The 18,740-nt window shown below is 39.0% G+C and overlaps 1 protein-coding gene across 2 annotated transcripts in view; it reads right to left on the bottom strand.

The window, feature by feature from the left end:
- ITPRID1 (ITPR interacting domain containing 1) overlaps window positions 1-18,740 on the bottom strand; it is a 115,797-nt gene that overhangs the window by 80,655 nt on the left and 16,402 nt on the right. For both annotated transcript variants that reach the window (XM_023639473.2, XM_023639474.2), the window contains exons 2-4: window positions 5,036-5,217; window positions 3,696-3,744; window positions 3,323-3,366 (exon numbers count right to left, since the gene is read on the bottom strand). In XM_023639473.2, coding sequence (XP_023495241.2) covers window positions 3,323-3,366; window positions 3,696-3,744; window positions 5,036-5,198 — 256 coding nt within the window. In that variant the 5' untranslated portion in view covers window positions 5,199-5,217. The remainder of the gene's footprint in view (window positions 1-3,322; window positions 3,367-3,695; window positions 3,745-5,035; window positions 5,218-18,740) is intronic.

Raw genomic sequence — 18,740 nt, 5'->3', positions numbered from 1 at the left:
GGATGTTGACGCACAGCTTTCTTTCTAAGGGTTTCAATGCATAGCATGGATAGTTATCCATACTCATCCTCCAGAGAGCCAAGGTGGCTAGAGAGTCAGACAGAGCCAAGCTCAAATCTCAACTTTCTTATTGAGTAGCTGGGCTACTTTGGGCAGGTTACTTAACCTTTCTGAGCCGCATTTTCCTTCTCGTGAAAGTTAATAATGGCAATATCCATGTTAGATGATGATTCTGGTAAACGAGATAATACATGTAAATTACCTAGCCTGTGTGCCCTCGATATGTACTAATTTCTTTCCTCTCCAAGTTCTACTGACAAAAAGGCTGAAGTAACACAGGTTAGGGGCTTTACCTAGCAGAATGGTGGTAAATGAGATGGGAAAAGGGCCACTCAGATTCCAGTGTAATAAAAATGAGACTTTAGGTAGCCACGGCGTAGCATGAAATCCAGAGAACCACCATAAAAGGCCAAGACCCCACCTTGACCATCTCAAGATTCAGGAGGGAATCAGCAACAGGACCACGGCGGCCTTATCCCACCTCTCCGCTTTATTTGGGGCACGGTCCAAGGCTGGGAGGCCCACGAGAAGGCTTTCTGGGGGAGGTATTGGGTCACCGTAAGATGAACGGGCACTTGGATCTTGTTGCTGCTTCAATGTATAAAGCCTCAGAAGTGATCACTGAGGGAAACCAGCCTCAGAATGATTTCCACTTATAGTGGGTTGAACAGCATACCCCCAAATTTTATTTCTGCATCTGAAATTTCATTTTTGAAAGCATCCTTTATTTGGAAATGGGGTCTTTGAGGACGTAATTAGTAAAGGTAAGGTCATAGTGGATTAGAGTGAGTCCTAAATCCTAAATTCAATGACTGGTGTCCTTATAAGAAAAGGAGAAGACCCTCAGGGAAAAGACTCTGAAGGGAAAGGTAGAGAATAGAATGATGCAGCTACAAGGCAAGGAATGCCAAGGGTTGACGGGAGCCACAAGAAGCTACAAAGAAACAAGGAAGGATTCTTCCCTAGAGCCTTCAGAGAGGGAATGATCTTGCTGAGGTCTTGATTTCAGACTTCCAGCCTCAGAACTGAGAGAGAATAAACTCCTGTTTTAAGCCACCAAGTTTGCAGTAATTTATGACTACTGTCCTAGAGTCAGATGTGCTACTCTGTGTCATACCAGGATGTATGTGTCTTTACAGGATTTTCCCTCCTGTAGTGACTACTTTCCCTTCTCCTTTTTTTGGTTCCTTTTCATTTCACAGTTTTCCTCCCTGCCACACTCCCTACCACCTTCAGGTCACCAGTCTTTGGTACTGTTCTAGCTTCCACACTTCCCAGTGTGGCTCTTGGCGTCACTGAATTCATAGTGCACGGATCTTATTGCAGCTAAAACTATCACACAGAGGGCCTAATAGAATGCAGACTTCGAGTTCCTCCGACCGCCTCTAACCAGCTGTGACCAAAACTCACAGCACTTGACCACTCCGTGCCCCAGATTCTTCACCTGCAAAGCACAAATGAACACCAGCCTCGCTAGCACACCGGTTACAGAGTTTAAAATATGATAGATGAGAAAGGGCCTTGTAACAGTGAGGCTCAATTAAACTTGTAAGAAGCTATTCCATTATTATTAAAAACCTCGCTGAACATACAGGACCTGGCAGCGGAAACTCTGCATTCCTGATCTCAGAGCCATTTTGACACCCCTTTTTTCCTCTAGGTCTTCGCCTCCTGTCTGTGCCTTCACACTTCATTAACTTGATTCAGAAGAGGAAGGGCCATGATTTGTCTTTAATATCTGGGAAGTGAAGCTTTTAATATAGTTACTGACCACCCCAGACCTGGCGCCAGGCCTCCCACTGTGACCTGGGCCAGATGACACATCAGAGGGACAGGAAATGCTGGCTATCTTTCTGAAGTTCTTGCCTTTTCTTGAGTCTGAACTATTATGAACAGAGGTACTTCAATTCAACTTATTGGCAAACATCTTCATAGATTTTGGCATCGTGGAACTTTTACATTTAAAAAAATAAAGAAGCTTTGAGAAGGAGGAAATTTCAGTGATACACCTAGTTTGTGGTTGCTTTTTAAACATATATATATATATATATGTATATATATATATTTTAAAGATTTTATTTTTCCTTTTTCTCCCAAACCCCCCCCCCCCCAGTACATAGTTGCATATTTTTAGTTGTGGGTCCTTCCAGTTGTGGCATGTGGGACACCACCTCAACGTGGCCTGATGAGCAGTGCCATGTCGGCGCCCAGGATCCGAACAGACAAAACCCTGGGCCACCGAAGCAGAGCACGTGAACTTAACCACTGGGCCACGGGGCCGGCCCCTGTTTTTTTTTTAAGTAAAAAAATCCCAGATTTAAAGTGGTTTGTAGCCAGTGGTGAATCTTAATTTAAATGTCACTGGAGGAGGTAAAATAACTAAAACCAGCCAAGTAAGTAACAATTAGACTGATAACATTTCCCTCTAATCCTTAAACTCCTAATTTATGACATTTTTTTACATACATTACTTATGACATTTCATCAGTTTTAAAACACTCTTTTCATATTTTAACATCTATGAAATCGGGATGTGTCTTGTAGTCAATGTCGCCTTTCATTTATAACTGCCAGGGCTTGTTGGGTTATTTGGGTTATTTTCCTATCCGAGTGGTGCTTCGAATGAGAGTACATTTTATGACCGGATGGGTCTTAGATCCGATAAAACACGATATTTCATTTAATGAAGATGGAAACTGTGAGACCTGTAATTAAATTCCCTTTTCTTTTTATAATGCTTTTATCAAATCTCACTGTAACAGGTGTGACACATTTTCCGCCCCAGAAACACATACTTGCACTCTCTGCTTCGGAATTCAGTCATTTGTTCTTTTTGAGGACGAATGCATGATTAGAAAGAGAGAATGTAATTTTGAGATGGAAGAATAGAAAAGAAACTAGATTTGGAAATAAAAGTACAATACGGTGTGAGGAAAAATTCAACAATTTCATTTCCGTGATTACATCCTTGCAAAACGTCTTCATAGAACCCAGTGAGTTTTCTGCTGCAGCCGGAGCTAATGATACATCTAGAGTCCTGGTTCCTAGCCCCCGACCTGCTGCTGGATGACACCCCTCCTCTCTGAGCCTCGGTCTTATACATCAAACAAAGCAATTGGGCTGGATGGTTTCTGAGATCTATTTCATTTCCAGGAACCTCTGATAATTCTCATTTTTAAGAAGATTTATTGGCATAGACATTTTCACACATCTCCTACTCAGGTCCACAAAGCATAAGGGCTCCTGGGTTCCCTTGTCTTACCAGCGTGGTCGATGACTTGCTGAGGGTTTTCATTTACAGAGACACTATAAAGAAACAAAAGTAGTGCAAGTCAAACAATGAATGCAAATAAGTTATACTAAATTGCTTTTTAATTAAACAGACAAGAGTAAATGCGGAGTTAGGCTTGATTATGAAAGGACTTTTCAAAACCAATGAACAGCCAGGGACTGAACTAGTATTCTATTTCGTACTTTTAAACTGATAGGGAACTTTTGCAAAGACAGAGTAATTCTTCAAGTACCCAGTTAAAATGAACATCCCTACGGGTCACACCTTGGCCCAATGGGGTTACTCAAATTGTTTTCACGGATCTTTGCAAGAGAAATGTATAAAGGCACAAAGGCACACTTACAAGAATCCAGAGTCCAGCCACTGCTGAATACTTTCTTGTTTGAAATCTTCTACAAATGAGAAAGAAACAGGTCAGTCACTCAAAGCACAACCAGTTAAAACCACTCTACCCTGTTACTCAGCCACCACCCCGTAGCCCAACTTCCTACATATTGAGTCATGTGTTTCTACCAGCATATTCATTTTTCTCCCCAAGGCAAAACTTCCTGTTTTCCATAACCAGCCCTTCCTGAGAATGAAGCGTAAACTTGCCAAAAGAGTGTAACTTAAAAAAAAAGAAGAAAAGAGAATGTGAAACAGAAGAAAAATAAATCACCAAAAAACGAGATGTTAGAATGATTTTTAAATTACCTGTGTGAATAGGAAGGGTGAAAAACCATATCAGACTTTTGTCTTTCTCTTGTTGGATACCAATGGCCGTGGAGCTTCTCCTTACTGAATCATGACATTTCCCTAAGGCAGCTAGCCAGTGGTGTTTATTTGCAGAGACTTCGCTGCCAGGTTAGAAACCACATTTGCATTCATTTCAGGGACAAATTGCACTAGAGTCCCAGGGTTGCTTAAGGCTCTGTGTTAAAAGGCACCAATCTTTTAAGGTGGATCTTTATCCCTGGCTCAACAAACAGTTAACAGGCAAAAAGAAAAGGACATCGAGGCAGCATTTCCTGTGAAATGTTTGTTTCCATTCTCGGCTACAGGCTACCCTGGGTTGATTTTCCTTGACTTTATCCTACCAAACAATGAGGTACCTGAGTTCCTCCCTCACAAGTATCTGCTGAACCAGAAAGGCCTGGTGGAGATGGGAGATGCTTATTCCTCAGTTGAGGTACTGTGAAGGGATAGAAGGAATTCAGTGGTGGGCAAAGAAGAAAAACCATCAAACAGTTACATCATCGTGGAGGTGCAAGTGTTTTCTTACTTATTACTCTTTAAGCGATTAAAATTATTATGGATGCCTCGTGCAAGATCCAGCAAATAAGAGCCTTTCGATAAAATGTTTGATGTCCTGAAGGAAGCCTCATGTCTCCGACATGCACTCCACACAGCTTCGGGGTCCTGGGGGACTTAGGATGAAATGACAGTGCAGCGGGGAAGGGGGCAGTGTTCATTCTTTAGTTGGTCAATTTCTATCAAGAAGGTCTGTGTTTCAAATGTCTGTGGGGGAAGTCAGAAGTGCTCATTTCACAGAAGTTTCAGAAGTTTCTGGCATTATGCCAGGAACACTGTTGTCTTCAAAGGCAAGTTCTAGCTCTAAAATCACTTGCCCACAGCCAAAAGCCCCCACATCCCACACCAGCCACAGCAGGACGTTTTCAAATAGTCCTGAGGGCCCGTTCTCACCCAGCGTGGGGATGGCGCGACTCTGGCTTTCCTCCTCAGAGCCAGGAGGCAGCTGCTCATCCAGGGGAGCCCATGCCCTCTTGGTGGACCTCAGGATCTCTCTCCTGCTCTTTTCTTGGCCTCCACGGGGGTTGTCGGAGCCATACGACTTCTCCGCCATCATCAGAGAGTAATTTGGCAAGCTAATTTAAAACACACACACAAACAAATCAGACACAATGAGCTCAGCTTTCGGGCTCGCCTCAGTGAGAGGGAGAAGGCCAGAGTGCTCACAGTCCAGTGAGCGGGTCCAGCTTCACAATCTCTGGAGGCCTGGCTCGTCCACCTGAGCCGAGTTCCCTGTTTCAATGCAGTGAAGTGGTTCTCTTAGTGGAGAGGCAGCTGGAGACCAGGGACTAACGTCCTTATCTGTCCCTCCCTATCTGTCAGCAGGCCATAGCCACACTCTGGTAGATTCTAGCTGGTGGGCTGGGATGTGGACTGAGATCAACAAAATTGGACTGGAGGACATACCCAGCCAAGGAGAAAGTTTAAAAGCATTGATTAACATAATAAGTATCCTTCAAATTTATCCAGCAGTTACATACATAAAAATATTTTTGGAGGCCCCAAAATGTGAAAAATAAGGGTTTTGGCAACAGATCAACCTGGCTGAGTCTCATCTTTCCAACTTATTGTGTGGCCTTGTATAAATTATATAACTCTCCACATTCTCTTATTTTTTAATTGGGGGAAAATTGTACTTTTAACAACCGTTAACCTCAGTGAAGTACTTATTATGTGCTAGATTCTGTGCTGAATTCTATATATCCGTTATTTAATTTAATTGTCAGTGAAGGAAATAATCTAATTGTCATGATTTTATAGTAAATTGAAGAGCAGAGAGGTTAAGTTGCATACCCAAAGCCACACAGCAGCCAGGATTCAAACCAAGGCGCTGGACTCAGAGTATGTTCCCATGGCTATTAAGCTGTACTATCTACCCTATAGGGTGGGTGGGACAATTAGAATATTGATAAATATATTATGCACATGGTGCAAGAAAAATCAGCTGCCCCCATTGTCTTATTTGAACATTAGTGACATCTTTATGAGGCTCACAGAGAAAGAGGAGGAGACAGAGTACATAGAGTACATTGTTCAAACTCCCCAGACTATCAGCACGTTGAGAACAAGGGCCTCCCTTCCCCTCATTTATGTGTCTCTAGTATTTGACTGAATTCTCAGCACACAGTAGATGCTAAATAAATATGCACAAAACTGAAGTAGCAAAGCTAGGGCTCAAAATCACACTCTCTGACTAAATTCTTTCCATGGTATCTACTTGAATTTTCATTAGCTTTTTCTTTAAGTTTGAAGAAATAATCAACTACCTACTCCAGCAGCATGTCTTGAATCCCTAAACTTATGCATAATCACCAATCACGTGACACGTAGACCATCATTTCTAACCAGTATTTCAACAAGGCAAGTCATTCAGATTTATTACAGACATTTGATTACAGATGAATATCCTTGGTGCAACTGGCAGTAAGGATCTCCTTACACACTTCATATATTAAAATTCTATCATTCAATTGAAGCATAAATATACATTGATTGTTGCAAGAGTAAATTACCACAAAAATTAATGATAATTGTGATGCTTGTTAATTTTGCATAAACGAAAGATTACTAAGAAATTTCAATAAGTTAAAAATTAGAGCAAAGAGTGGACAGTTAATATCTGTATTAGTGGTGAGAATTTTAGTCAGCTAACTTTAGAAATTTAACTTTAGGAATATCCTCTGGGAGCAAACAAATGTTTATAAAAATTTTGATGACATAAGAGAAAAGTAATACACAGAAGATTATATTTCTAAACTTTTTAGAACTGTTTGGTATACTAGAATTCATAACACTAGACAAAATAACCTTTAGGAACTGTATTTAAATTTTAGTTATTTAATTCTACCTAGGCTTTGGGTCTTTTGAGTAAAACAAAGTTCTCTTTGGCAACGTCTTGTATCTTGCGCATGTGAATTGTAATCAGAGCATCAACTCTGACAGTGCAAAACGTCAATGGAGGAAACACTCCAAAATCATGCTCAACGACATTCATGCAATATCAGACTCAACAAAGGCTCAGGGTTTGAAGAAAAGAGTAAAGTACTACTGAAAAATGAGATCCCCAAAATAATTTTGCTTCTTCGCTGACCTCGGCTGCAACTGAGCCTCTACTTAGCATGGAAGCTTCTGCTCTGTAGTGGAACAGGAGCTGCCAAGCAGCTCAGTCCTCAAATTGCTATTTCTGTACTATAATGTCAAATTTTAACCTAGTTACTACCCTTTCAAATATAACACTGTAAAAATCATCAAAATTTTAGATAAAGGTGCAGCTTTATTTGTCTGTTCCCAAACTTCCACTCGACAATGGCGTATGTGACTTCAGCCACCAGCCTTGCACAACCAGTGAGGATGTGCTCCCTGCCAGCTCAGTTGTACTTGGCTGTAGAGCAGGAAAAGCTTGCCAAGGAAAGTGGGAACCCTTACTCAAGGCAAGGGTCAGAGACCGGTTTGTAAAGAAAAACTCTTTTGTTCCCTCTGCTTTGGTGGCTGCCTTCCCAGTTAGTAAACAAATCTGCTTCTGGAAATGGATTCTCTGATGCTTGAATGACCTGCCTTTGGCATCCACTGGCTTGACCCGCAGAGCAGCCCTTTGGAAAGGACACAGATCAGGTGGCAGTCCTGAACTGCCTAGTCACTGACAGGGCAGAAGTCACGGCCTGCAGCCTCTGCTGACTCCTCTAGTTAACCCTTTGTTCCCAGGACCACTTGGAACCAAATTCTTGCCAACTCTAACTTGGCCCAAAGTGAATCCTCATCCTGGATTACGTTGTCCCCTGTCCCTGAGGGTCCTTTCTCTCATTTCAGACCCCTTCTATTCTGATTACTATGTCATTAATCTTTATGTCTATAAAGAACTCCCATTAATGAAGGAAATGTCTTATATTATCATGTTTAATTTAAAAAAGGAGAATGCAAAGCTATATATGCACCAAGAACTCCATTTTGTAAAAAGAAAACAAAACATAAAACAATGTATTGAAAAGACAACAACAAAAAAAGAAATATACTAAAATGTTATCAAGTTTTCAAATTTTTAAAATAATCACAATAAGAAAAATTGGCTTTGTTACATTAATTTTACATCACATTTTCTTTCACTTGAGCAAATTCAAAAACCATACATACCCCTTTTCACTATGAAGCCTTCAGCCCACAGTGAAATATAGAATTTGACGCTTAGAGCAATGACAATTATTACATTCTTGTCCGCTGGGGTTATTTAACTTTTTTGCACCTCCATGCACACAGGTTGTCTTGCCAAACAGGTTGTTCATATTAGAAGAATAGGGGCTGTGCTTTATTTCTCTCTGTGTTCCCCACCAATCCCGGCACAGCACTCTGCCCAGCGCAGATAATCTGTAACTATTAGTTGATCACCTGGTTATTTGGAAAGGAAACACCCAGTGGGCTTAGCTGTATTCTTGGTTCTTATGTGGTTAAAAGAGCAAGTGCTTTCAGGTCAGACAACTCCAGATTTTAATCTCAGCTCTGCTGCTTTTCTGATATCTCCTTGGGGGAATTTTAAAACTCCTCTGATAATCTATTTTCTCATCTCTGTAATGAGTATGAAATAATCACTTCATAGGGTTATTGGGAAAATTTAATGAAAAATGTATACAAAACAATCAATGCCCATATTGGTCAGTGTTTTTTTCTTTTCCCTTCTCTTCTCTATGTTGCTTCCTGTCATTGTCCTGGTAAGAACTGTCACGTAAAGGAGAAGAATCACCAATCAATGCACTAGTTTTTCTCATGGGAGATAAATTTGACACACTTCGTTTGTGGATAGCATGTGTCATCTTGAAATTACTTTGAATAATTGAGACATAGCTATATTTGGTGAGTGTGAGAATAAAATATTTCTGTGACTGTGAGAAAGCAGATTTCCCTGAGACTAGTTAGACTAGCTATATCAGAGCTTGGAAATCACCTTAACTATGGACTTAATTTCAATGTTATAATTATGAGCTGTAGCTCTAGGCTTGGCCACCACTTCTCAATGAGCCCTGTGGTCAAGAAGAGAACAGCATAATGGGCGAACAGCTCGGAGGCATTTTAGGTCCACAAAGGACCACCATCTTTATGACTCCACTAGGGATCCTCGTTATCACAGCCTCTGTTCAAACCTTCATAATATCTCAAGTAGCGTCCAGATTTGCCTTGCCCCTCTCCATCCTCAATATACAGTGACTTCTCCAATAGCAGGATGGAAGAGAACTCTACATAGAGCCATGTGCTTTACTAAGACCTGCCCCTTTTGCAGCTGTAATGCCCACAGAAGTTTAAAAGGAAAGTCTTCAGAGTCCCTCATGCTCTTACCAAGAAACTCACTACCACTTACCTCACTGCCACAAACTAATAGACCAGTCCTGAGAGCCTGACACTCTAAGAGAACTGATTCATGCTTCCTAGTCTAGAAGACCACAGGACCAATCCCATCAGGCCCTAGAGCCGAGCTCACATGGCAGTGAACATAGCCTCACCTGGCCCAATCTCCTACTCTTTGCAGACTCTCCCAATCCCTGTGCCCTCTGGAATTCACGGACTGTCACCTACTAAATCCCCTTTATCCTGAGCTCTTCACTGAATGTTCCTTCCCCTCCTTTCTCTAATTGAAATGTGGATACGGTTTCCTTTGCCACTCTCTCAAGCTATGGCTTTTTCTTTTTCACCCATTGAATTAAGACCATAGTCTTGGAGATGTTGTAAATTTCCTCCATATTCTTCATGCTGCTGTAGGGGAGGAGGAGAAATCCACTACCCTCTGGGTCCTTCTGGCTGGACTACAAATTAAATCAACATGAGACAGAATAACAGGAGAAAATCAAACAAAGATTTATAACATGTATACATGGGAGATACTCAGGAAAACTGAGCAACTCTCCAAAATGGCAGAGGCTCTCATCTTAAATACCATCTTTAGCTAAGGACAAAGGTGGATATTGGGGGTGGTGGGAGTCAGTTATGGCAGATTAGCAGAAAAGCACAGTAAACTGAAGTTATTATGCAGATTTAAGTCCTTGCCTTCTGCATTGATTAAGAGTTTCTAGAGATAAAGTCATCCCCCCTATTCATGGTGCAGAGAGGGAGATACATTTACAGATGGAGATCTCCCTTACAAATATAAATGTCTCTTACAAAGGGTAAATTCTACTTTTCAGAGCTTCTCCCATGTCTGCAGTTTTTAAAAGTACACAGTCCAAAATAATACTCATGCCAAAGAGACATATTTTGGGGTGACTTATTCTGATCCCTCACACTGCTTTCAGACCTTGTTTCCTCTGTCCTTTGAAGCATATACCATCAGATTGCATAGGCATCAACATCTAGGACATTTGCCCTTACTTACTGAAAATTATAGGATGGTATTCCTGTCGTCTTCCTGAAAGATTTCATATCAATCTAGATGACCTATCAACAACTGACCACTCAGTTCAATAAGCTGCCCCCTTTCAACAAATCTTCCCTCTACTCAATTCCCATGGTCATACTTCACCACTGTAAGTGAACACCCTCCAAAATCCCTATTTCAAGCATCTCTGTCACCTCTATTCCACTCACTGACTTTGACGGGCACCGTTTTTCCTCTCTACTGGATCACTCCCTTCAGTTTACAACATGATATAATCTTAAAGTTATATAATCTCCCATCTTAAAATAATCCTCCATTAATCTTCTCAATCTCTCTCAACTCCTACTCTAGTTTTCTATTCAACCTATGATGATTCCCAAATTTACATTTCCAAATCTGGTCCAGAGCTTCAGAATAGAGTCCCTGAGCTCCAGAATGGGGTATTCCCAGTTACTTGACGTCTCCACCTGGAAACTTATAGATATCTTTAACTTAAGATGTACCATGTATCTTTATTCTTTCCTTGACTTCTACTTGACCCCCTGCCCCCACATACCTGTCCCTATTGCAATGTTCCCAATCTCAATAAATGGCACCACTATTCAGGCAGTTGCTCAGGCCAAGAACTTACGAGTCTTCCTGGTTTCTTCTATTCATTTCACACCTTACATCAAGCCATTGGAAAAAAAAGAGTGAGGGGCCCTTACAATATATGTCAGACCAACCACCTCTACAGCTGTCAACTTGATGTGAATCAGAACTTGTAGTCTCACTTGGATGATAGCGAAAGGCTCCCATTTATAGCACCATCCACACCTTCCATTCTCGTTATAACCCACCCAAATCAGTAGGCTAATGGTTAACTATCAGTTCTTATCATTTTAGAATTTTCAGCAGTTGACCACTTCCTCTTAATGGAAACAAACGTTTCAACTCTTTTTTAATACCACACTCCTCCAGCTTTTCTTGTATCCCACTCAAAGCTTTTTTCTGGTTTTCTCCTCTCCAGCCTCTAAATTTTGATACAGAATTTTCCAGCCTCTAAATTTTGATACAGAATGAACAAGTCATGGTCATGAGACTTAAGTTAATAGTACTTATAATAGGACTTATACTTAGAAGTCATGACACTTAAGTTAATAGTACTTACGAACTTTATACTTCAGTCCTCAGCCCCCTCTTATCCTCTCTATCTACATGCTGTCCCTGTATGAATTTGGCTTTAATTGCTCCTCTGTAACCCCATAATTCAGTATTTTCACACTGTTTTATAAGTCTGTCTTTACATGTCTATTTAATCATCTTACGATTTTCTTCAGGACAGAGATCTTAGCTCTCATATCATAATTGCTTTGAAAATGTACTCAGTGTATGTTTTTTGAATGAATGACTACTTAAATGAATGCCAACAAGGAATTGAGAAATATCAAAGCAAATTTGGTTATAAAATTATTAAAGATGGTTTGGTATTTAGCAGTTAAACAACTTATCAGAAGGCGCAACTTGCCAGGAATAGGTATACAGCATCAGGGAATAAGGCATTGTAGATCCGACTTAGAAAAATGATAAGATTAAAAATATGTATGTATATACACACACAAACACATACACATACATATACATATGTACACACATATACTTAATGTCCACTTCTGCCATTTTGACCAATGCTATCTGAGTAAACACCTTCTTTTACCTCCTCTTTTGTGCCTTCCAACAGCTAACAAGCAAATGAAGATCTTAAATCATTGCCAGGGGGAAGAAAAAGTAAATTATTTTAATTAATTAACAAATAGCTGTATGGTTGTATGACATTGGGCATGTAGTTTCAAGTTGTCTTGAAATGTAATTTCCTCTTGCATAATATGAAGAATTGGAAGAGACGAGATAATTCCACAAGTTGATTATTCTATTTCTAGCCTCACATAGACTGTTTAATAGTTCACCAATGGAGCTCACATTATTAAAATATTTTAAAGCCATGTTCATCAGAACTATAAAAATGAGAAGAATAAAACAGCGTTCCTATTACTCACAGGTTTGGAAGACTACTCAAAAACTCAAGCAACAAAGCCAAGCCAGGAATGCCCTTCTGCTCATCCTCTCTATCCAAGTATCAAAGTCCCACAAACACTTGTAAAGATTTCCAAATGATTCAGTGAAGTAGAGGCAGATCCTGGGGAAGAGAGTGTTCTGTCAACACTCCGCTGGGAGGAACACGCAGTCTGTGATGACTTGTTTTGTGGGTGGCTTCCTCCCACCATGAAATATGGTGAAGGGTGCTCACTCCTGCCATTTAGGAGCAAGCTGGATTTAAAGACAAGGCAGTTGTGCCCAAGTTGGAACCAAAAGTCAGTTCTCTTGGACTTGGAGTTTTCATCTTTTGCTGGTGAAAATAAGCGAAAGATTATTAATTCAAGAACCATACATACGGCTTCCTGGAAACTTGAAATGCCTTCGAGGCTACTAGAGTTGGATCAACTGATTCATCTACTGCTAGCCCTGTTCCAGTCTTCTTCCAACTTTAAAGAGATTTTTTTCTTTTTAAATATTGCCTCTTTTCGAACCATTCCTTCTCTTGTCTTCTCAACATTTGCCTTGCCTCATCGTAGGGAGGGAGACCGAGAGGATGTGGGGGCATCTATGATCTACCTCTGGCCTCCCATTCCCACATCATTGCAATCCAAGCTCCTTCATGTACATCTTATTCTGGATGCACAGACCTTGTTGTTCTCAAATGCTCCCTCCTTTCTGATCCCACTGGATGCAGATCCCCCCACCAGCCTCGCCCCTCTCTTTACTGGATACCATTTCATTGAGTTCAAATAGAACTTATTCTATAGAACTTTTTCTCCTCTCCACTCCCACCCTGGCCTGCTTCTGGCACTCACACAACCTATGCAACCCCTTATTGTAGCATTCTTCCCACTCAAGTGACTTATTTACACTTCTGTCTTTTCCACTCAACTAAATGGACTCCTTGGGGACAAAGACCATGATTTATTCATTTCTGTATCTGTGGCACTTAGTCTAGGATGTGGATAATAATAGGTGATCAGCAATAACTGTTCAATGAATGAATGACTACTTCTGACTCTGGATTCTCTTTGCTCTCAGTAGGCGGGAATTGTGACTTACTCATCTTTGTTGTCTCTATCATGTCAGGCACAGTACCATGCACTAGTAGTTGCTCATGAAAGCACATTGTATAAATGAACTATTCTATAAATAAATTCAATAATTATATCTACTAATTCAATTCAATATTTTACTGTCTACTGTGTACAAAGAAATTTTGAGGAGTTTACAGTTGCTTACGAGAAATAGTACTTACTGACTTTATATTGTGAGGCAGAATATAATATGCATTTTAAGAGAAGTACGAAACAACTGTTCTCAAATACTAAAGGAGGAAGATGTGCATTTAAGGGCATAAACAAAGGTTTCTAGGAAGGGGGAGTATTGGCTCTGGCTCTTGAAGACTCGGTGGTAGATAAGCAAACATTCCAGACAAGGGGATTAAAATTCATGTGAGCAATTATAGCATAAATTTCACCGAAGGGCTATCCAGCAGTGGCTTGCAACAATTAAACAGATGTTCTTTAATGTTAGGCTACTGAAATCATAAGTCATCTTATCGGACGGCGTGATGATTAATTTTATGTGTCCACTTGACTGGGCCATGGAGTGCTCAGATATCCGGCTCATCATTATTTCTGGGTGTGTCTATGAGGGTGTTTCCAGAAGAGATTAGCATTTGAATCAGTAGACTGAGTAAAGCAGATCGCTTTCCCCACTGTGAATGGGCATCATTCAATCTGACGAGGGCCTGAATAGAAGAAAAAGGTAGAGGAAAAATTCTTTTTCTCTGCCTGATTGATTGAGCTGGGACATCAGTCTCCTCCTGCTCTGGAACTGGGATTTACGCCACTGATGTTCCTGGTTCTTAAGCTTCAGACTCTCAGACTAGAGCCACACCACCAGCTTTTCTGATTCTCCAGCTCGCAGATGACAGACCATGGAACTTAGTTTCCAAAATTGTGTGAGTCGATAGATACATAGATAAATATATAGATAGATACAGATATTTCTCTCTTTGTACATAGATATCTAAACATACAGATAGAGGCATACCACGGAGATATTGTGGGCTTGGTTCCAGACCACCTGCAATAAAGTGAATATCATAAAAGTTTTTTGGTTTCCCAGCGTATATAAAAGTTATGTTTACATTAAACTGTAGTTTATTAAGTGTGCAATACCATTGAGTCTAGAAAAATGTACATACCTTAACTAAATTATGCTTTATTGATTAAAAATGTTAACCATCATCTGAGACTTCAGCAAGTTGTAATCTTTTTTGCTGGTGGAGGGTTTTATAAAAATGCAATATCTGCGAAGGATAGTAAAACGAAGTATGCCTGTATATGTATTCTATTTCATTTCTCTGGAGAACTTTGACAATGCAGGTGGCTATTTCTCTCAAGAATAGTTTTAGTTGGGCTCTATCACACCTTCCTTCTACCTTTCCTAAATCCTTTCAAAGAATGACTGGTCACGCAATTTGTTTTAAGATCTTCAGGTGCACGCATCTCAAGTTTTAAAATACATTGTTATACTATAAAAATTGCATCGTATTTCAGTCCAAAAGAAAGATATCATGATGGTAAAGTTCTTAACTACAAAAATGAGAAGTGTTCTATCCAAGAATACGAAGAAATAGCTGGTAGTGAGGAGATGAGATAAAAATTTAAGCCAGCTCCTGTGTCTGAATCCCCTTTCCTACCTGGATTATTTACAGAGGCAGATTCTAGTGGTGTTCTTTGCTCCTCTGACATGGGAGATGTCATCGTCTTGTGATCATAACCACAAAATCTCAGGGAATGTAGAGAAGGGAACAGATATTATTACTTATAAATGATCATAAGAAACTATCATGATATTATATCTTTGTACCCATTGATTATGTTGGGAAGACAAAGCTTGTCCTAGATAAAAACCTGCATATGCAGAAATAGGTTACTTACACATTGTTGAAAAGTTTCCTGCATTAAGGCAGGTGGACTTTCTATTATTTCTTACTTCTTCATGTGAAACCTACCATTATTTCTAAATTTAAAATTTAGTTAAAAAAATACAAAACAAAACAAAAAATAGAGTAAGTCCTAAACAATTCAACAAAATAAATTTCAATAGGATTAAAGAACTTAATGTGAAAAAATAAAATAAAAATAGTCCTGGAAAAAAATATTGGTGAACATTTTTCTAATCTTGAGGTGGTGAAAGCTTGCAGAGAAACAATACCAAAGGCAGTGAAAGGAAATGAATTTAACCAGATAAGAATTTAAAATTTCCTGTGGCAAAAGTAATAAATGTCAAAATGTTAAAAAAAAAACTGTAAAAATATTTGCAGCATATGCGACATTAGAAGTTTTCATATCCTTAATGTGTGATATGCAATTACAAATCAATAAGAAAAATATATACAGACATAGAAGCAATGTAATGATCAGGCAATTCAAAAACAGAACATCTATGAATGACTAGAAAATGTAAAAGTAATGAACCTTATTAATATTCGAGGAATAAAAACTAAAAAGACAATAAGTTACCATATTAGATTTTCAGATAGAAATTCATTAGAGTGAGAACACCTAGAAGGGGGGGAAATTGACACTAATCATTGTTTGTGGAAATATTAATTAGCAAAACCTTACTGGAGAGCAGTTAGGTAATATGTGCCAATGTCTAAAGCTACAGACTATGGAGAGAAGGAAAAGCTGTTTTTTAGAGAAGAATTCCCGCAAATAATCGTTGAAGGAATGATGGAGTGAGAAAATCATCAACTGAAACACATCATAGTAATAAACAATTTTGGTAAGTGGGTACAAAAACTAGTGGGTGAAAGTTGTATGAGGAATATGATATCTAAATTCTCAAAATATCTCCTCAAGAAATACAAAGGGAGAAATAGTAACTTTGCAGGGGAGAAACTTGGCAGACACCATCTTAACCAAGTGATCAACATCCACATAGCAGTTAATGGGACATAGCAATATAATGGTCCTCCTGACGTGACGCCCAGAGAAGGACACACGATCGTTTCTGTGGTATTCCTGCCAAAAATGATAAACTGAATCTAATCATAAAGAAATATCCAACAAATCTAAATTGAGGGACATTTTACAAAATGACTAGCTTGTTCCATTTTAAAAATGTCAATGTCATGAAAGACAACGAAAGGCTGAAGAACTATTATAGATTAAAGCAAACTAAAATGATATGATAATTAGATTGGACCCTAGGACCGTATTTTTTATGTTTGTTTTAAGGATCTTATTGAGACAGTGGGCCAAAGATGAACACAGTCTGTAGTTAGATAATAGTATTGTGTCAATGTAAATCTTCTGATTTTCATAGCTGTACTGTGACTATGTAGAAAACTGGCCTTGTTTCATGTATGTGTGTGTGTGTGGAGAGAGAGGGAGAGACAATAATAAAGAAAGTGAGGTAAAATGTTAACAATTAAGAAATCCGATTGAGGGGCCAGCCCGGCGGCGCAGCGGTTAAGTTTGCACGTTCTGCTTCTTGGTGGCCCGAGGTTCGCCGGTTCGGATCCCGGTGCGGACATGGCACCGCTTGGCACACCGTGCTATGGTAGGCGTCCCACATGTAAAGTAGAGGAAGATGGGCACGATGTTAGCTCAGGGCCAGGCTTCCTCAGCAGAAAGAGGAGGACTGGCAGTAGTTAGCTCAGGGCTAATCTTCCTCAAAAAAAAAGAAAGAAAGAAAGAAAGAAAGAAATCCAATTGAAGGGTGTATGGAGTCTTGTACTGTATATCTTTATACCCCAAAATTCTACTTCAAATAATTTCTTCTAAGGAAATAGTCAAAAACACTTCTGACAATCAGTCCAGTCTTGCCTATAACAGCAGAAGCTTAGAAAAGACCTAAATGGACATGAATGGTGAATTGATTATATAATTTATGGATTGTCACCTAATGGACATTAAGAATGATTATGAAAATGCATAATTGTTGATGTAGGAAGATGTCTGAAATATTTTGCTAAACGAAAAATTGTCACAGGAAAATATGTATAGTATGATGTCACTTTGGTGGGGAGGACAACAATCAATACCTATATAGAAAGACACTAACTCAAAAGGCTAAATGTGCTTATCTTTCAATGAATGGCCTTATGGGGGATTTTCATAATGATTTCGGAAATTTTTATTTGTCTGAATCTTCTTTAATGGCCATGAATTATTTTTATTATGAGGAAACAATGTTATTTCCATTTTTTCAAAGCTAAGGAATAAATAACAATGGAAAACATTAAAATTTAGAATAAAAAACAAATATTCTCTAAATATAATGTATCATAAAACAAAGTGTTAAATGTCTAATTCCGTTTGGAAGGTGGAAAGTCACAAGAGAATGCTAATCCCAACCTAACAATAAAAAAGCCAAATAAACCTTAAAAAAATCATAGATATTCAAGTTAATTTTTGCAGGAAAAATCCTAACAAATTAAAACCTGGAAAGTGACAAATATCTTGTAGCAGAGAAAAGATCCATGTTTGTTTTCAATCTTTGTAGAGCACTAAAGATGGAGAAAAACCTTATGTGGAAGAAAAAACAGTGTAAGTTTCAAACAAAATGTGTGTAAAAGCCAATTGTGGATGGATCTAACATTTTAGAATCTCTAGGGGTCCCAGACAAAGAGATTCTGCTGCAACCCACAACCTCTTTTCCACAGGTCCTCAGGAAATGCTCATTAAAGGCAGTGCTCACTAAAGGAGTGAGCTCAATATAGGATGTGCTCACTAAAGGAAGTAGGATAAAGGAAATAATAAAAATAAACACAGAGATCCATGAATTGGAAAACAGATAATAAAGAAAAATTTAAAAGTGACTGTTAGTTCTTTGAAAAGTTTAAAAAGTTTTGATAAACCCCTCTCCCCCAAAAAAGATGGAAAGTAGACATCACAACAGATGCTATAGACATTAAAAATATGAGGATATATTATGAAGAAACTTTATGCCAATACATTTGACAAAATAGACGAAATGGAAAGTTTTTTGAAAAACACAATTGACTAAAATTGACATAAGAAAAATAAAGATTTTTAATAGGTCTATATCTACTAAAGAAATTTAGCTTGTAATTAAAATTCTTCTTACAGAGAAACCTTGGTCCCAGATGTTTTTACTGGTGAATTTTACCAAACATTTAAGGAA

The sequence above is a fragment of the Equus caballus genome, chromosome 4 (genome assembly GCF_041296265.1).
Source record: "Equus caballus isolate H_3958 breed thoroughbred chromosome 4, TB-T2T, whole genome shotgun sequence".
In the NCBI taxonomy this organism is placed as follows: domain Eukaryota; kingdom Metazoa; phylum Chordata; class Mammalia; order Perissodactyla; family Equidae; genus Equus; species Equus caballus.
The sequence above is the reverse complement of the archived record's forward strand: the minus strand, read 5'-3'. Positions and strand labels throughout refer to the sequence as shown.